At 32.1% G+C, this 16,143-nt stretch overlaps 1 protein-coding gene across 1 annotated transcript in view; it reads right to left on the bottom strand.

Moving 5' to 3' along the window:
• LOC129222418 (cell adhesion molecule Dscam2-like) overlaps window positions 1-16,143 on the bottom strand; it is a 161,160-nt gene that overhangs the window by 18,348 nt on the left and 126,669 nt on the right. The window contains exons 16-22 of the mRNA XM_054856929.1: window positions 12,655-12,825; window positions 6,888-6,958; window positions 5,733-5,973; window positions 5,114-5,212; window positions 3,886-4,071; window positions 1,847-2,143; window positions 250-417 (exon numbers count right to left, since the gene is read on the bottom strand). Coding sequence (XP_054712904.1) covers window positions 250-417; window positions 1,847-2,143; window positions 3,886-4,071; window positions 5,114-5,212; window positions 5,733-5,973; window positions 6,888-6,958; window positions 12,655-12,825 — 1,233 coding nt within the window. The remainder of the gene's footprint in view (window positions 1-249; window positions 418-1,846; window positions 2,144-3,885; window positions 4,072-5,113; window positions 5,213-5,732; window positions 5,974-6,887; window positions 6,959-12,654; window positions 12,826-16,143) is intronic.

Raw genomic sequence — 16,143 nt, 5'->3', positions numbered from 1 at the left:
ATCGTGAGGAGCCGGTCGACGGTGATGGTGCGGAAGGTGGTGGTGGGAAAATAAAATGATAGGACGCCAAAACAGCCAAATGAAAGCAATAAGCAATTGTGATTGCTCAAAAAAAACTCAACATTTTTTTGTGAATGAGCAAAATGGAAATTAAGACCGATTTTTGGGTGAAATTTTTTTCGCGAATACAATATTTCCTTTTTTTGTAAAAGGAAGTAAAAATGGAGGTAAAAAGAACATCTAACGTACCTGATTGTTCATCTCTTTCCTCAGAATGTTTCCTTATGCAGACGACAACAATGAACACAACAATCACCAGCACCAGTGCAGACACGACGACGGGAATGACCAGGGTGACATTCTTATAAAAGGGCAGATCCGTCTCTCGTTTTCCGAAAGCAGGAGAAGACGTGGGAACTGTAGGAATAACAATTTATGTACCTCTCCGCGGAACTTGTCGTTTTATTATTGCTATTATTATAATATTACACGAATGCTTCTTTACTACCTCCCCCCCCCCACCAAACAAATTGTATTGTAAAAGAAGATGTATCCAAACTGAAAGTGGTTATTATTTTGGTTTTTACTGCCATATTTCCAAATATCAAATAGTTATGTGTTTTTAAATAAAATGTGGCTAAAAAGTGATGTCCTTTATTGTGTACTGAAAATCGATATAAATGCAAGAAATGTCTCTTATATAAACAAAATTATATTTACTCCATTTCGTAAAGAAGCATTCTAATACACATTTATGCAGCACGACCGTATTCGAAACATGCTTATGGTATGTTTCAGTAAAACAATAATCAAGTAAGCATATTTAGTAATAAATATAATAAAAAGAAAAAAAGAAGATGCATTTTTATTAAGAAAACATGAAAAAAAGTAATATTAAATATATAAATTTTGAAAATAAAACATAACACAGACGTCATATCAGGTTTTTTTTAAATCCAAATGTATAGGTTTTATCTTCGGGTTAAGTAATTCATATAAAGTTTTTTATTATTATTTTTTTAAATAATATGCAATTATCTAGATATGTGTGTTTAAGCGCTGTGAATTTATCAGTAAATATAATTTTTACTTCGTTTACTTCTTTATTTATTTTTTGACAAGAGAATTGATTTTAAAATACTGTTTAATTATAATATTTGTTTGCTCTCACTGAAAAAAATACTGTTAAACTAACCTTCATAATTATTAAATGTTGGGCGCATAGCATAAAAATTTAAATATTTTCTAGAACAGCAAATAAAAAGAACAGTAAACAATTTTTAACATTCCAACTGTTTCATACAAAAGTAAATTTCAAGAAAAGTTATAATTTAAAGAAACTGAAAACAATGAAACAAGACCTGCTAAGTTTAAAAAAAAAAAAAACACTTCAAATAATCATTTCCCATATGGATATAACGCATGCACCGCAGTAAAATTGCTATATATTAATAACTATGAAGATACTAGTACGTCGATAACACAATAAAGATTATCACATATTACGAATAGTTTATTATATTTTTTGAAAATACTAGCTATAAGCTTTATGTAATAAATAGCAGCAAACAGGAATAAAATTTACGAACGCATTAACAATTCTTGGTTTCTAAACATTTGGAGTTCTCTATTTAAAAAGAAAGAAAAAAAAACTATCTATTTAGAAAGAAGTAGCTAAACGAACCATAATCGGAACAAATCATACAACACTCGTGAATATCAAGCGACTAATAACCTAGAAAGTTTGCTACGACTTGATATTTTGGACGTGCGTTCTCTATCTATGTCAAAATGAATGAAAGGTAATACATCTCAGCATAAATGACCACACTTAGTAAAGTGCTACCTATGGAACTTGCAGACAGGGTGCGGAATAAATATTCTCCTTGAGTGAGGCCAGCATCGCTGTGGGCTGTCACCATAACAACGTATTCCGTGTCCGGAGATAAATTCTGCAGTACATACACTTCCCTGGGCATCGCAAGCTTCTCAGACACAGTGGTCCAATGGCTCTGGTATTTGGGCCGGTGTTGCACCACAAAGTGACGGATCGGACATCCCCCGCTCTGCCAGGCGTTGAGGTTCAACGCCACTGACGTTGAATTGGGAAGCAGGAAAGATGATTCGTGAGGTGACATCGGGGCTGGAAGGATGAAAGAGGAATGTTTACGGACGCTGTTGTGCGAGTTTAATTGAGAGGTAAGAGACATAAGGTGCTGTCGCGAAATTAAAAGGAATTCAGCTTAAAATTTGGTTACGAGAAGAAGCATTTGGATTATTATAAATGTTGATTGAAAAGCGATAGCTTTGTGCAAGGTAAATTAGATAAAAATGGAACAACGTCTAAAAGCACAAAAATGATAAAAAGTTTTTTAAAATGCAGACATGTTTCGGAGGCAATAGCCCCTTCCTCAGTGCGAAATGAACAAATGGATGAATCATCCATTTGTTCATCCATTTGTTCATTTCGCACTGAGGAAGGAGGCTATTGCCTCCGAAACATGTCTGCATTTTTAAAAACTTTTAATCATTTTTGTGCTTTTAGACGTTGTTCCATTTTTATCTAATTTATTATAAATGTGACTCAGGTAACAAATTATAAAATTGACAAAATAAAATCAATCATCTTACTTCATATTGTTTTTGAAAACTATATCAAAAGCGAATATTGGAAAACTATGGGGTGTATCAATTTCGAAGGTTGTATTTAGGAGTGCATTAAAACAAAATTACAGTTCTGGTCAAATTATTAGACTAAGACTGTTTTAAAAGCAAATTCTTTATTGATTACATAACTATAGACACATTAATGAACAGTGAAATAATTATCTAATATTTAGTATGCACTCCCTTGTTCTTGATGAGCATTTTAAGTCTTTTTGGCATACTTTTCACAAGGTTTGCACCATTTCTTAACTTTTTAAAAAAGGAGGTACAAAATTGTTTATACTCACTATTATATATATTCGCATACACATACTCACTAATTTCCTAAAACTAACTTTAAATATAACAAACACACTAATAAAAAGAACTAGTGAACTGTTTAAGCTGATTGAGGTTATGTTCCTGGTAAGTAGATAACCAAAGAACATAAACAAAGCAGACAGTGCTGCCACCTGCAAACATTAAATTCTGCTAAAATAGCGTAACAATCAGTGTACAGTATATACTGTACTTTAACAGTAAAATAAATAGTATTTATATTACTATGACGAGTGTGTAGACTGAAAATTTGGCCAGCACTGTAGTGCAAAAATAAAACTATTTCCACCCCATTTCATGATAAATAAATGAAAGAAAAAAAAAAACTTACGCGTTAAGTAGGAATTTATTTCAGTTCTTTGAACTAGAAGGACAAACACATTTCTAGCTTCTCCAATTTCTATTTTATAGTTTTGAACTGATGTGTGAAAGACTAAACTTATATATATATATATATATATATATATATATATATATATATATATATATATATATATATATATATATATATATATATATATATATATATATATATATATATATATATATATATATATATTAATTAACATTATTAGCAATATTTGAGAGACGCAAAAACTTTACTTGCGTTCAAGTTCAAATTACCTTTAAAGTATAAAAAGTATAAATGAAATTAATGTTAGTCCTCCAAAATGCATGTGAGTTTAATAGCCACATCTGATAGGCAATGGTTTTGAAATAAATATTACGTTTTAATTTTAAATAGTTATAAAACTATAGCGCTTAAGAAAAAACTACATTTTAAAAGCATAAGTTTGTATTATATTTTTTTTCAATATTTTCACTACAAAATTTAATAATGCCTTAAAAATACTAAATAAACTATTTAGATAATAAATATTTAGTAACTGCACTATGTACCTGCACCTAGTGTCCTCGCTGAAACTGTTGGACTAGGCTCGCCAGTACCTAAACTGTTTGATGCGGTCATATACAGTTGATATCGTGTTCCACAACGTAATCCAGTCAGCGTATAACGATCCTGCCTATTGCTGAGCGCCTCCTGTACCCAGTTTCCGTCCTCGGTTTTGTAGTGGAGGGTGTATTCTGAAAAATTGTATATTTACATTTTCCGTTAGATTTTCTAAGATTTTCTTAGAATAACATATTAATTCCCACATATGAACATATCAAACAATCCTGCAAAACAATCCCCATCGGACATATAAACATATACTATCCCCTATCGCGTTTTTTTTTTTTTTTTAAATAATTTTTTAATATTTTAGGAGACAGCATTCGTCTAGATAAAACTTTAGGTCAAAGTCAGTGAAAATATGCTTGCATGGACTTTAAATTAGGGTTTATCATAGTGCTTTATTTACATTAAGCTACACATAAAATATACTTATTTTAAATTTGTTAAAAGATTATTTTAAAATGTTCTGGTATTGAAATGCGTGCATTTAGTAATGTTCCCCAACGATATTTGAAAAAAAAAAAAAAAAACTTTATTACTGAATTTCAGTGACTCGCCGAACAGCAAGACCGCCGTTTGGTCGATTTTCATAAAATATGATACGAAACTAGTTTGCAGCTTGATGATGTGCACTTCAAACTGTTTTTAATAAAATTAAGTTTTCTTATTTTTTTTTTAATTTCATTTTTAAACCCGAAAACTTTCAAGACATTCTACTAAAAAAAATTAACAAAAATAATTAAAATTATGTATTACATTTCGGAGGTTTTTTTTAACAACCACAATCTTCCTAGAGCCTATGGCGCGTCAAAACCACTGCAGGATGGCAATAATGTCAATTAAATATTTCAACACGAAATACATTTTTTTTATTGAAAACCTTCAATGCCAAATTTTTTTAATATTTATTTCTTTATTTACTTTTATTTTATTTATTTATTTATTTATGTATTTATTTATATTTATTAATTTATTTTTATTTTTTTATATATATATTTTTTTGGCGGATAAAAACAAGATTGCGTTATTTAGTTTATAATTTCATATTACAGCTACGGAACTCTTTTTATTATCCCAGTTTAAATCCGCATGAGTTTTTGCGATGAGTGCTGAATATAACAAATTCTTCAGTAAATGATCGATCTATTGCGGAATTTTTCTAAAACTTACCCGTGATAGCTGATTTGTCCTTTATATCTTTATCCCATTTGAAGTCAATTGATGATGAAGTTGACGATATAATCTGAACAACAGGGGACGTTGGAGGTGCTAAAGAGTATGAGAAAATCAACAAGAAGAATAAAAATACATAAAAAATAACATTTTGCTTTAAAGGTAAAAACTGCTATACTCGGTTTCGTGAGAGCTAACCAAAATATTTTTTTGAAAATTTTTCCGAAATATTTTGACAATCTTTGCGTTCAATGTAACGAAACAAAATATCAATATTTGCCCCCTTCCCATAACGCAATACAAATTTGGTAATTTTAATCAATACTGTATCCAAATATTTAAATTTTGATATATTCCATTCCTAATGGTATTATTTTAAAATTGAAAGTAGTGAAAAAAAAAAAAAAGCACTACAGCAAAAGCAAAGCTTTTTCAGAAATTAATAGTTTTCATAATGATAAAAACGTCGAAGAAGAAATGTAAGTACATATATGTCAGATAAGTTTATTAACACCATAAACACTGTAGGGAATACGGTCGTGCTGCAGATCAATTCAAATATGACACATTGCAAAATTTCTACTGCAAAGATGAAAAAATATTTCTTGTTTCATACCTGTTTCTAATGTTTTTCCAGAGATTTTGCTCGATTCGGGACCAGCACCAGCTGAATTAAAAGCTTTGATCACGATATCGTACTGGGTAAAAGGCTGCAGTCCCGTGATGTATGTTGACTGCTGCTCATTTGTTGTGGATTTTTCAACTTGTTTAAAAGTGTAAGTGTCCTCAATTGCTGATATTCTGTAACCGATGTAATATCCCTTGATGACTCCGTTTCTAAGCTCTTCGGGCGGAGGCTAAAAAATTAAATGTTCATATTTTATTAGTTTCTGCGTGCTACAATAAAAATGAAATCTGTTTGAAAAATAAAGAAAAAATAAGCAAAAAATGTGAAGAAAAAAAACAAAAACAAAAAAAAGCCAAACATAAAATTCTTTATAATACATTCGAACATCTTCTAGATAATAATACTGTTCACTAATAATATTAAATGATAAGCTATTAATTACTGAATTTTCAAAAGAAAAAAAAAAGATCAAATAAGTACATTCTTATATTCAGTAAATTAGAGCCCATTAGCCAGGGCTAAAGCAGAAATACGTGAAATACACCGCCAGCTCAGTCATTTCCAGCCGAGGACTGCAGTTTCGTGCTTATTAGCACTCATCAGCCCGGCATAGGAAAGTGACCGAGCTGGAGATGGAAAACCTCTTCAGGAAGCCAAGAGTGCCTAACAAACTGGTAGCTAATATAGAGTTTGTTTCGCACTCTTGGCTTCCTGAAGAGGTTTCCCATCTCCAGCTCGGTCACTTTCCTATGCCGGGTTGATGAGTGCTAATAAGCACGAAACTGCAGTCCTCGGCTGGAAATGACTGAGCTGGCGGTGTATTTTAAGTACATTCTTATCTCTTTAATTTGTGAAACTGAAAAGTTTTAAAAGATTTATTTCGGAAACAATTTCACATTTTTTATTTTTTACTTGGAATGTTCTTAGCTATATAACATTAGTATGATGATGAAAAAAAAAATAAATGGTCTTCTTAAGAGTTTGTTTACTTAGTTATTTTTATAGCTAAAAATCCAAAGTTTTCTTTTAGCTCCAGGAAGAACATGCAAAAGTTTAGTTGAAGAGCAATTGAACTTATTATTTTTTTATTTAAAACCAAAAACCCGTAGGCAGACATAATTTGAAAAAAAATATAGTAGTTACTTTCCACGTGACTTTCATAGATTGAGCTCCGGTCGAATGAACATGGACTTCTGTTGGAGATCCGGTTGGTGCTACAAATTATTTAAAAAAAAAACAGCATCCTAAGTTACAACATGATTTAAAAGATATAAATATGCTTTAAAATAATAAATATTTCAAATAAAAACTCTATTTCTGGTCTACAGGAAAATGCCATAATTTGATTCTTAAATATGCAAAATGATTGATGAACATTTTTTTTTATTAAGAGTGTTTATTAAATTTTGCATATATTTTTTGAAAATATTTCGATAGCTGAGACTTTTCAGTTGTGGCCAAATTTTTTGCAGTAAGAAGAGTTAATATACTTCGACCCCGCTGATTTTTTCAGAAAGGACCAGTAAATTGTCCAAAATTTTCCGACCCATAATTTTTGACTATCAAAATATCCCCAGACTGAAATGAATAAGCAATTTCCCCCGCCTTACCTTGGCAATTGATTCCTAGTATCACTATAAAGGTTGAAAAATAATAATACAGTAGTTAATACATAGTTCCAACGATTCAAGTCAAATAAATAGACGCAAAGATTTTTAATGTTTTTAAAGTATCATAAAGAAAATTTAAATGTATGAAAATATATGATTTTAAGAAATCCAGTTTGATTCATTAGAAAAAACTGTGAATAAAATCTGTGCATAAACAGCTATGCCTATACTTGGAAACAAAATTCAACGTGTTTCAGAAATAAATAAAAAGACATTTACAGACTTCGTAAATACATATTTTTATTTTTGTTTTCATTTAAAGGCAATAGGGGGAGGTTGCCGTCAATGAACCACATAACACTTTTGACCTTAGGAAGTAGTGCAGACTCAAACTTTATATTGACGATAGGAATAATTACTCAGGAATAATTACTCAGAAAAATACCAAAATAAGTGAAATAAAGCCAGTGGATAACGGAGGGCATGCAACGTGATATAGCAAAATCCTTGTCGTCAAGTAAAATCTTTGTGAATCAAAATTTTTGAACTAGGATCAAAGAGGTCTCCCATTTGTTCAAAAGAGGCCTCATGAAATTTTAGCTAAGAAGAGTAAGTATATTTCTCCTTTAATAAAAATATTCGCTTTTATGTTAACTGTGTTCAATAAATAATAAAAATTAAAAAGAAATCTTTTAGCATGTGGTCCATTCATGGGATCTAGTTGTTATGAATGGACCATTGAGTTTCCATCGGTGGACCACATTCTCAAATAAGAAAATTAAACCGTAAAATATACATAATTATTACCGGAGATGAACGAACACTACAAATAATAGTAAGTGGTTCAAAAAGACAAAATTGTTTTTTTTTTTTTAATTTTTTTTTATCACAGGAGAAACATAAAACCCACTCAGGACTCACACAACACAGCTGTTTTCACCACACCTCACTCACCACTTGATATTTTCTAACATGTAACTTACTCTTCTTAGCTAAAATTTCATGATGCCTCTTTTGAACAAATGGGAGTCCTCTTTGATCCTAGTTCAAAAATTTTGATTCACAAAGATTTCACTTGACGACAAGGATTTTGCTATATCACGTTGCATGCCCTCCCTTATCCACTGGCTTTATTTCACTTATTTTGGTATTTTTCTCGAACAACAAACTTACTTGAAACTGTATTAAAAATTATTTTTACAAATACTGAATCGACTACACAAGTTTTTAAGTTAAAAATATAATGGCTAAGGGGAGTTTCCAAAACTTATTTTGAAAATATTTTTTCATCAGTATAACATTTATTTCAAAAGATTGATCAATTATTAAAGACTAACTGCGTTGCCCGGCTTTGCCCGGTCGACCTTGAAAAAAAACATTGCGTCAAGTGAAGTATCTTCAATAACCAGGATTAAATGAAAGAAAAAAAGCCATCATGCGAAATTTTCTCGCCAAACAATGACGACAGATACTAAAATACTTTTAAGGAATTAAAATAAAATGAGAAAGATGGATTTTAAAGGCGTAACCATGGAAACACAAAATAAAATAAGTTCAAGAATTGAAAATGAGAAAGATGAAAATAAACAATGGATTCAAGAAGCGTTACCGTGGAAAACGCAAAATAAAATGGTTAAAAACTTGAATAGAGAAAAGATTTTTGAACTTCATTTAATTCGCTTGTAACTTTTTTTCTAATGGAGATACAGGGTTAAACTTTCGACCTTAGGTCGAGTTAGATCTGGAGTAAAAAAAAGCAGCTCTATCCAATGCTGTCAAAAAGAAAAATGTGGGACAATTCCTTCACTTTTTATTGATGGATTTAGTGAAGAAAGTAGTGAATAAATTTTAGCTAAGCCTAAAAAAATTCGAGCTAAAAACGTAAAAAAACTCCCGCCGCAATTAAGTTAGAGCATTGGAACAAATTGCGTAGAACGCGGAAAATTCTTCCCTTTCCAACGGTATATAATATTATTATTTGCAAGTAATTTTTCACCCCCATATTCGGGAATTTATGTGAAAATTGGGCCCAAATTGGAATAAAATAAGAACAATTCTTCGATTTTTTTTCGAACAGGTCTACAAACCTTCTCAGGACTTAAAGGAACAAACTGTGAAAATTTCAGCAAAATCGGCCGTGTAGTTCTCGAGTTTTGCGAGTTCAAACAAACAGACGCTTTTTGGAGACTTCATATACTATGTAGAGATAATTGCGCTGAATCTTCAATAATATTTATAAGATTCCAAGAAGTAATCACTTTTTTAGCTGGTTCATTCATAGAAACACCTAGCGCTTTAATGATAGCAACTGCGTCATTTTGAATGTTCTCATAGTTGTCACCGCTGTGACGATTCATGCCAAACTTTAAATAAGGGGCATTGTACTTGAAAATGCACTTTTTCAAGTCAGTGCTCCCGTTTAGTTGTTCAGTAATATTCAAAGCATGTAAAAACAAAATTGAAATGTCAATCACTAGTAAGTGAACAGTAGAAATCTTATTTGGACGTTTAATCAATATGATGTATTCAAGATGATTCAAGCTCCTTGATGATTCTGCATTGGACTGTTTTGAAACAAAAGAAGACACTAAAACTGATTCCGTGCCTGAGAAAACTCTGGTGTGGAAAATATCTACAAAGTCCAGCCATTTAACAGGTCCATTGCCAGCAACTTTCCCCTACATTAGTTATAAGCTACTGTACACTTTTTATACAGCGGATTGCATCGGGCATCTTTTAGTGTTAAACGTGATCGCACTAGTGACCCCCCTCCCCTTAGTGCACCATGGTGTTTTGCGATGGCACTCCAACTGCACACTTTAGAAAGCCGTTTAAGGCCATGATGGTATAAAAGAGTGCCATTGCGGTGCCATAGGCAGCCAAAATCACACCGTCAATGAAGTACAGCTACTGCTAAAAAAATCTTACTAAACGGCGGATTGCACACTGACGTATGCAACCCGCAATTTGAGCTTTTTTCGCACAGTCATGCATTTTTTTTCCTTCTTTGTACACTTGAGACTATTTAAAATTAAAATTAGCATACCGTTGAAAAGCATTATAAATATATTTAATTTTAACATAAAATACAATTCTGATATTTCATACACTATTTTAAATGTATGCCCCCGTATAGCTGTGAGTAGAGATTGCAATACCGGGATACCGATATACGGAATACCGGTATTTCGAGCTATTTTACAGTTTCGTAATACCGGTATTTGCTGAGGTAAAATACCGGTATTTTCGGTATCAGCTGAAAATAATAAATCGCTTTTAATTACCGAGTTTTTAACTTCACGTATTAAAATACTGCTGTTACTTTAAATGTAGATTTCTTTTTCGATGATATAGCATCAAAATCAATCTATTAATGTAAACATTTGGCTTGAAAATTACGAATTACTAGAATATCATTAAATAAAAGTAGCGGAAAAATTGCAAAATGATATTTTCATTGCAGTTTCGTGCGTTTAAGTGCAAAATCTTTTTACTTCTTCCATTTCCTTGATCACTTATTTGCCCTTTTTTTTAAAAAACTAGATTTTAAGTTTAATTACGAATGCATATGTGCTATGAATAATTCATTTCAATCGTCAACTGCAGCAACACTTTATGATATTTGTTTTTAGATCTCAACCTTACGGAATTTTGAGATTACCCTTTTCTAGTTAGTATAATAAATGGTAACTTGTCACCAGTATTAGTGTGATGTTCTTCCTCGCTGTTTAGCTGCATACTTGGTGAGGTAATATTTAGCAATTACATAGTGCCTTAAAAATTTGCACAGAGAAAAGGTGTGATCAATTGGAACAAATTTTCAGATACTAACATAATTGAAAAGATTTTTGAAACGAAAATGAACAAAATAAACTAACAAAAGGACAAACTTAGGTTCACCGTAAATTTCAAATCAAAGAGTTAATAAAAAACAAACCCAAACTTAAACTCAAAAAGAAACTGCTGAAGATGATGTTGATACTGAATTCTCTCGAAGAGAAATTACAACTAGCTTTTCATTAAAAAAAAAAAAAAAAAAAAAAAACACACACACACAATGCGAAGTTGAAGAATTTCGACGCAATTAGAGGATATGTATCAGACATTATTAATTTTACCACCCTTCTGCGTGAATTCAGTTGGAGTATCTTCAACTGTAGGAAATGTATTCGCTAAAATGAGTTCCAGGCTATTAGTGACAATTCAATAGCTCTATTATGTTTCTTACTATTGCTGATTTTTTGAGCAATCACGATTGCTTATTGCTTTCATTTGACTGTTTTGGCATCCTATCATTTTATTTTCCCACCTGCACCCTCTGCAGCACCACCGTCGACCGGCTCCTCACGATGCTGCTCCTATAGCGAAAGCCGTCTCCAGGTTGCATCCATATCCTACACATACGCGCATATATACACAACTACACACACACACATACATACATACATACATACACAACTAAACACACATACATACACACACAACTACACACACATACATACACACACCTACACACACACAATCATGCCTGCACACACACACACACACACACACTTATGCCTGCACACACACACACACACACACTTATGCCTGCACACACACACACACTCATGCCTGCACATAGACACAAACACACACACCTACACACACATGCACACTCATGCCTGACACAAACACACACGCATACATACACACACACGCACACACACACACTTACACACATATGCACACACACTCATGCCTGCATACAAACACATGCACACACACTCATGCCTGCATACAAACACATGCACACACACTCATGCCAGCATACAAACACATGCACACACACTCATGCCTGCATACAAACACAAACACACACGGACAGATACAAATTCCTATACACACACAAACATACCCACACACTCATGCCTGGGCACAAACACACTCGTGATTGCGAAAAACATAATTTGAATTCAAGAAGCCAAAATTCAAATTAATGTATCTTTTTTTATTATTATGTCATTTCTTCATTAATATTCGTCTTCGTTCACAATAAGTTTTCATAAATTATGCCCTTTTTGGACAGAAATATAAACTATGGCAACAAAACAATATGTTTTAATACATTTTTGAGAAATTTCTAATACCGGTATTCCGGTATCACGTTTAAAAAATACCGAATACCGGTATTGTATTTTTTGTTCGGTATCGCAATTCCCTAGCAGTGAGTATCAAAATATCGCATCATGCTGTGATTCATCTTCGTTTCTTCCTCTGTTTCGGAGAAAGTATCGATCGTTTGTAATTAGTTTCCTTACCTTCCTCTTCCGTTGTCAGTTGCACCACTTCACTGGGCTCACTCCTACCCAATGCATTCTCCGCAATCACTCGAATGTAATAGGAAGTCACTGGGGTTAATCCTCTGAGGGTGGCGGTGGTTTCAGCGCTCGATACAATCAATTGCGACGTCTGACCATTCCAGTTCTTGTCTGAAATTTGGAAGCGATGAATGTAAACGAGTACCTCTACTCAACAAGTTATCTATTATTTTGATTAAGATATTGACGCAGTTTAAGGATATTTAATATCCGTTTTAGTACTGGCAATTTTCTTTAAATTAAAAATTTAAATACTGATCAATGAATGTAAGCGATGAATGTAAACGAGTACCCGAGTACCTTTACTCACAAGTTATCTATTATTTTGATTAAGATATTGACGCAGTTTAAGGATATTTAATATTCGTATTAGTACTGGCATTTTTCTTTAAATTAATAATTTAAATACTGATCAATGAATGTATGCGATGAATGTAAACGAGTACCTTTACTCACAAGTTATCTATTATTTTGATTAAGATACTGACGCAGTTTAAGGATATTTAATATCCGTTTTAGTACTGGCATTTTTCTTTAAATTAATAATTTAAATACTGATCAATGAATGTAAGCGATGACTGTAAACGAGTAAATCTACTCAACAAAATATCTATTATTTTGATTAAGATATTGACGCAGTTTAAGGATATTTAATATTCGTATTAGTACTGGCATTTTTCTTTAAATTAATAATTTAAATACTGATCAATGAATGTAAGCGATGAATGTAAACAAGTACCTTTACTCACAAGTTATCTATTATTTTGATTAAGATACTGACGCAGTTTAAGGATATTTAATATCCGTTTTAGTACTGGCATTTTTCTTTAAATTAATAATTTAAATACTGATCAATGAATGTATGCGATGAATGTAAACGAGTACCTTTACTTAACAAGTTATCTATTATTTTGATTAAGATATTGGCGCAGTTCAAGGATATTTAATATTCGTATTAGTACTGGCATTTTTCTTTAAATTAATAATTTAAAGATTGATCAATAACTTTTAAAAAATCAAAGTATTTATAAATATGGTTTTTACGTCTCTATATCTGTATGTGTTAGCAGCAAAAATTTACTCGAAGTTTGAAGTCAGACATTCCTGTATTTTCGTGAAATTCAGGCACATTTAGAAAAAAAATTGCTTATGATAATATACTCATGTGTAAATTTATGTTTACATAAAAGTACATCCGTTGAAAGACGTTTAGATTTATACATATATACATAAGCAGGCCAACACACAGAGGCACGTGGGTGTGTGGAACGTAGATAATAAAAAATGAAAAAATAAACATTGTACTTCCTAATTATATACCATTTTAGTTCTCCGTTTAAAAACATTTTTTTTTAATTTAATATGTCACTTTCCTAACAAATGTAAAATGATCCGTAACTATGTTTAAGCTACTGCAGAATTCCAGTCGTTCAAAGTTCAAATACGTTTTTTGGTCAGTAACGAATTTCAGACAGCAAAATCGACTGAGATACTTTGACATGTTCGTTAAATAATGATTGTCCTTAATTTCCCACGAAACCATGTCTAACCATATAGAAATTTTAATTCATAAGATCATAAAACTATTATTCTGCCAAAATGAAGGGCGGGTCAGAATTTTCAGTCGATTTCATATTTCCTAAAGTGAATTGGATACTACTGAAACCATTCAGGTAAACTGTATTAACTTTGAGCTTAACATTCAACGATTACACATATCGTCACCTCAGAACAACAGTAGGATATCTTACTCTTATTTCTGGGATTAGATGTCTTACTGCTGCTCTGAGACGACGGCATATTTATTTTTAGCTTAGTTGAACAATAATTTTAAACGAGCTGATAAGTGCATCACATGACTTCCTTTTACTCCAATTTAATGTCATTTCCCCATTATTGGCAATTTTAATGTGATTCAATAGTTTACTCTCTAAATATCAAAAACATGTGACACAATTGAAACCAAATAAAAAAAATGTCGCCAAATTTGTCGCCAAGTTGGCGACAAAACTAGTCGACCAAAAGACTGGTAATATATCGCCAAGTGTCCCACAAATTGTTACACCACTTGAGTTTGCATTGAAATTAACAATGATTTCCCCCCAGAAAGGTGTAAAAGACCCCCTTAGGAACATCCGAATGCAACCAAAACAGAAGGTGCACAACTAGGCTCCACTAGGCGTCTACGTACCAAATTTCAACTTTCTAGGACATACCGATTTTTAGTCATGCGAGATACACACATACGCACATGCATACGTACATACGGACGTCACGAGAAAATTCGTTGTAATTAACTCCCGGGGTCGTCAAAATGGATATTTCGGGTGTCTGTAGGTTAATAGGCATATATCCACGTGTGGTTAGGTCGAAAAAAAAAAACTCAACATTCATTCGGGGGTGAGAAAAATGGAAATTAAGGAAGATTTTTGAGTGCAATTTTTTTTCGCGAATACAATACTTCGTTTTTTGTAAAAGGAAGTAAAAACAAGCTCTTAGAATCTCAAGCATGCCTTATAACATCAAGTTACTTTACTCTAATTTTGTTACTTGTGCGTAAATATTAAGGTTTCAGAATAAGACTTTAAATTAAGTGCTGTAACTGCGTGATACATTTTTATTTCGGGCAAAAAAAGTAAAACAATACTATTATGGATGGAAAAGGATCAAATAAGCTATGTGCTGCAATATGATTAAATTGAAAAACCAAATTAAATAAAGTACACATTTTTTTCGTGTTAATTTGTGCTTTATTTACGTTAGTTTTTCAATTTAATCACAAAGCTATTAAGGATTACAAATTTTCTCCAAACTATTCTAACACGAATATAACAGCAAATGCATCGTGCTAAAAGTAAAACATTTTCCTATAAACATGCAATTATACCTATTTCCTATAAACATGCTGCAGTCGAACCTTGATATCTCGAACCTCCTTATTTCGAAACCCTTGATGTCTCGAAAAAACATTTTTCCCCTGCATTTTCTATAAAAACCCCTATGTATTTTCCATAGTTATCTCGAAATTTATTTTTCGAAACCCTTGATATGTCGAAATTTTTGCACAGAAGCAAGTTTCAGTTGTTTTTCTTTGGCAATTTTTATAGTTAAACCAGTTCCAGGGACTAGTTTACATGCCTCTTCTTGGAAACTTTGTGATTAGGGGATTGAAGCAAGATAATAGGGGAGTGCTGGTATGAAGAGGTGCTGTGTTTCCCCAGGAGTTCAGAATGTTTGTGCATTTCTCTTGAACATGTTGTCCTTTTTTGATGAAAGGGGGTCGATATTTCGCCAGTCAGTTTTCAAGTGAAAGCGGAAACTGCGTTCCTCATTTTCATCATTCTGAATTTTTAATTCCTACAAAATGGCTGCTGAAAACTTTTTTGAATGTGGGGAGCTACTAGTTGAAGATAAGAATTTTTAAATTTT

This window comes from Uloborus diversus, chromosome 5, assembly GCF_026930045.1.
Source record: "Uloborus diversus isolate 005 chromosome 5, Udiv.v.3.1, whole genome shotgun sequence".
Taxonomy (NCBI): Eukaryota; Metazoa; Arthropoda; class Arachnida; order Araneae; family Uloboridae; genus Uloborus; species Uloborus diversus.
This window is presented reverse-complemented; position numbering and strand designations above follow the sequence as displayed.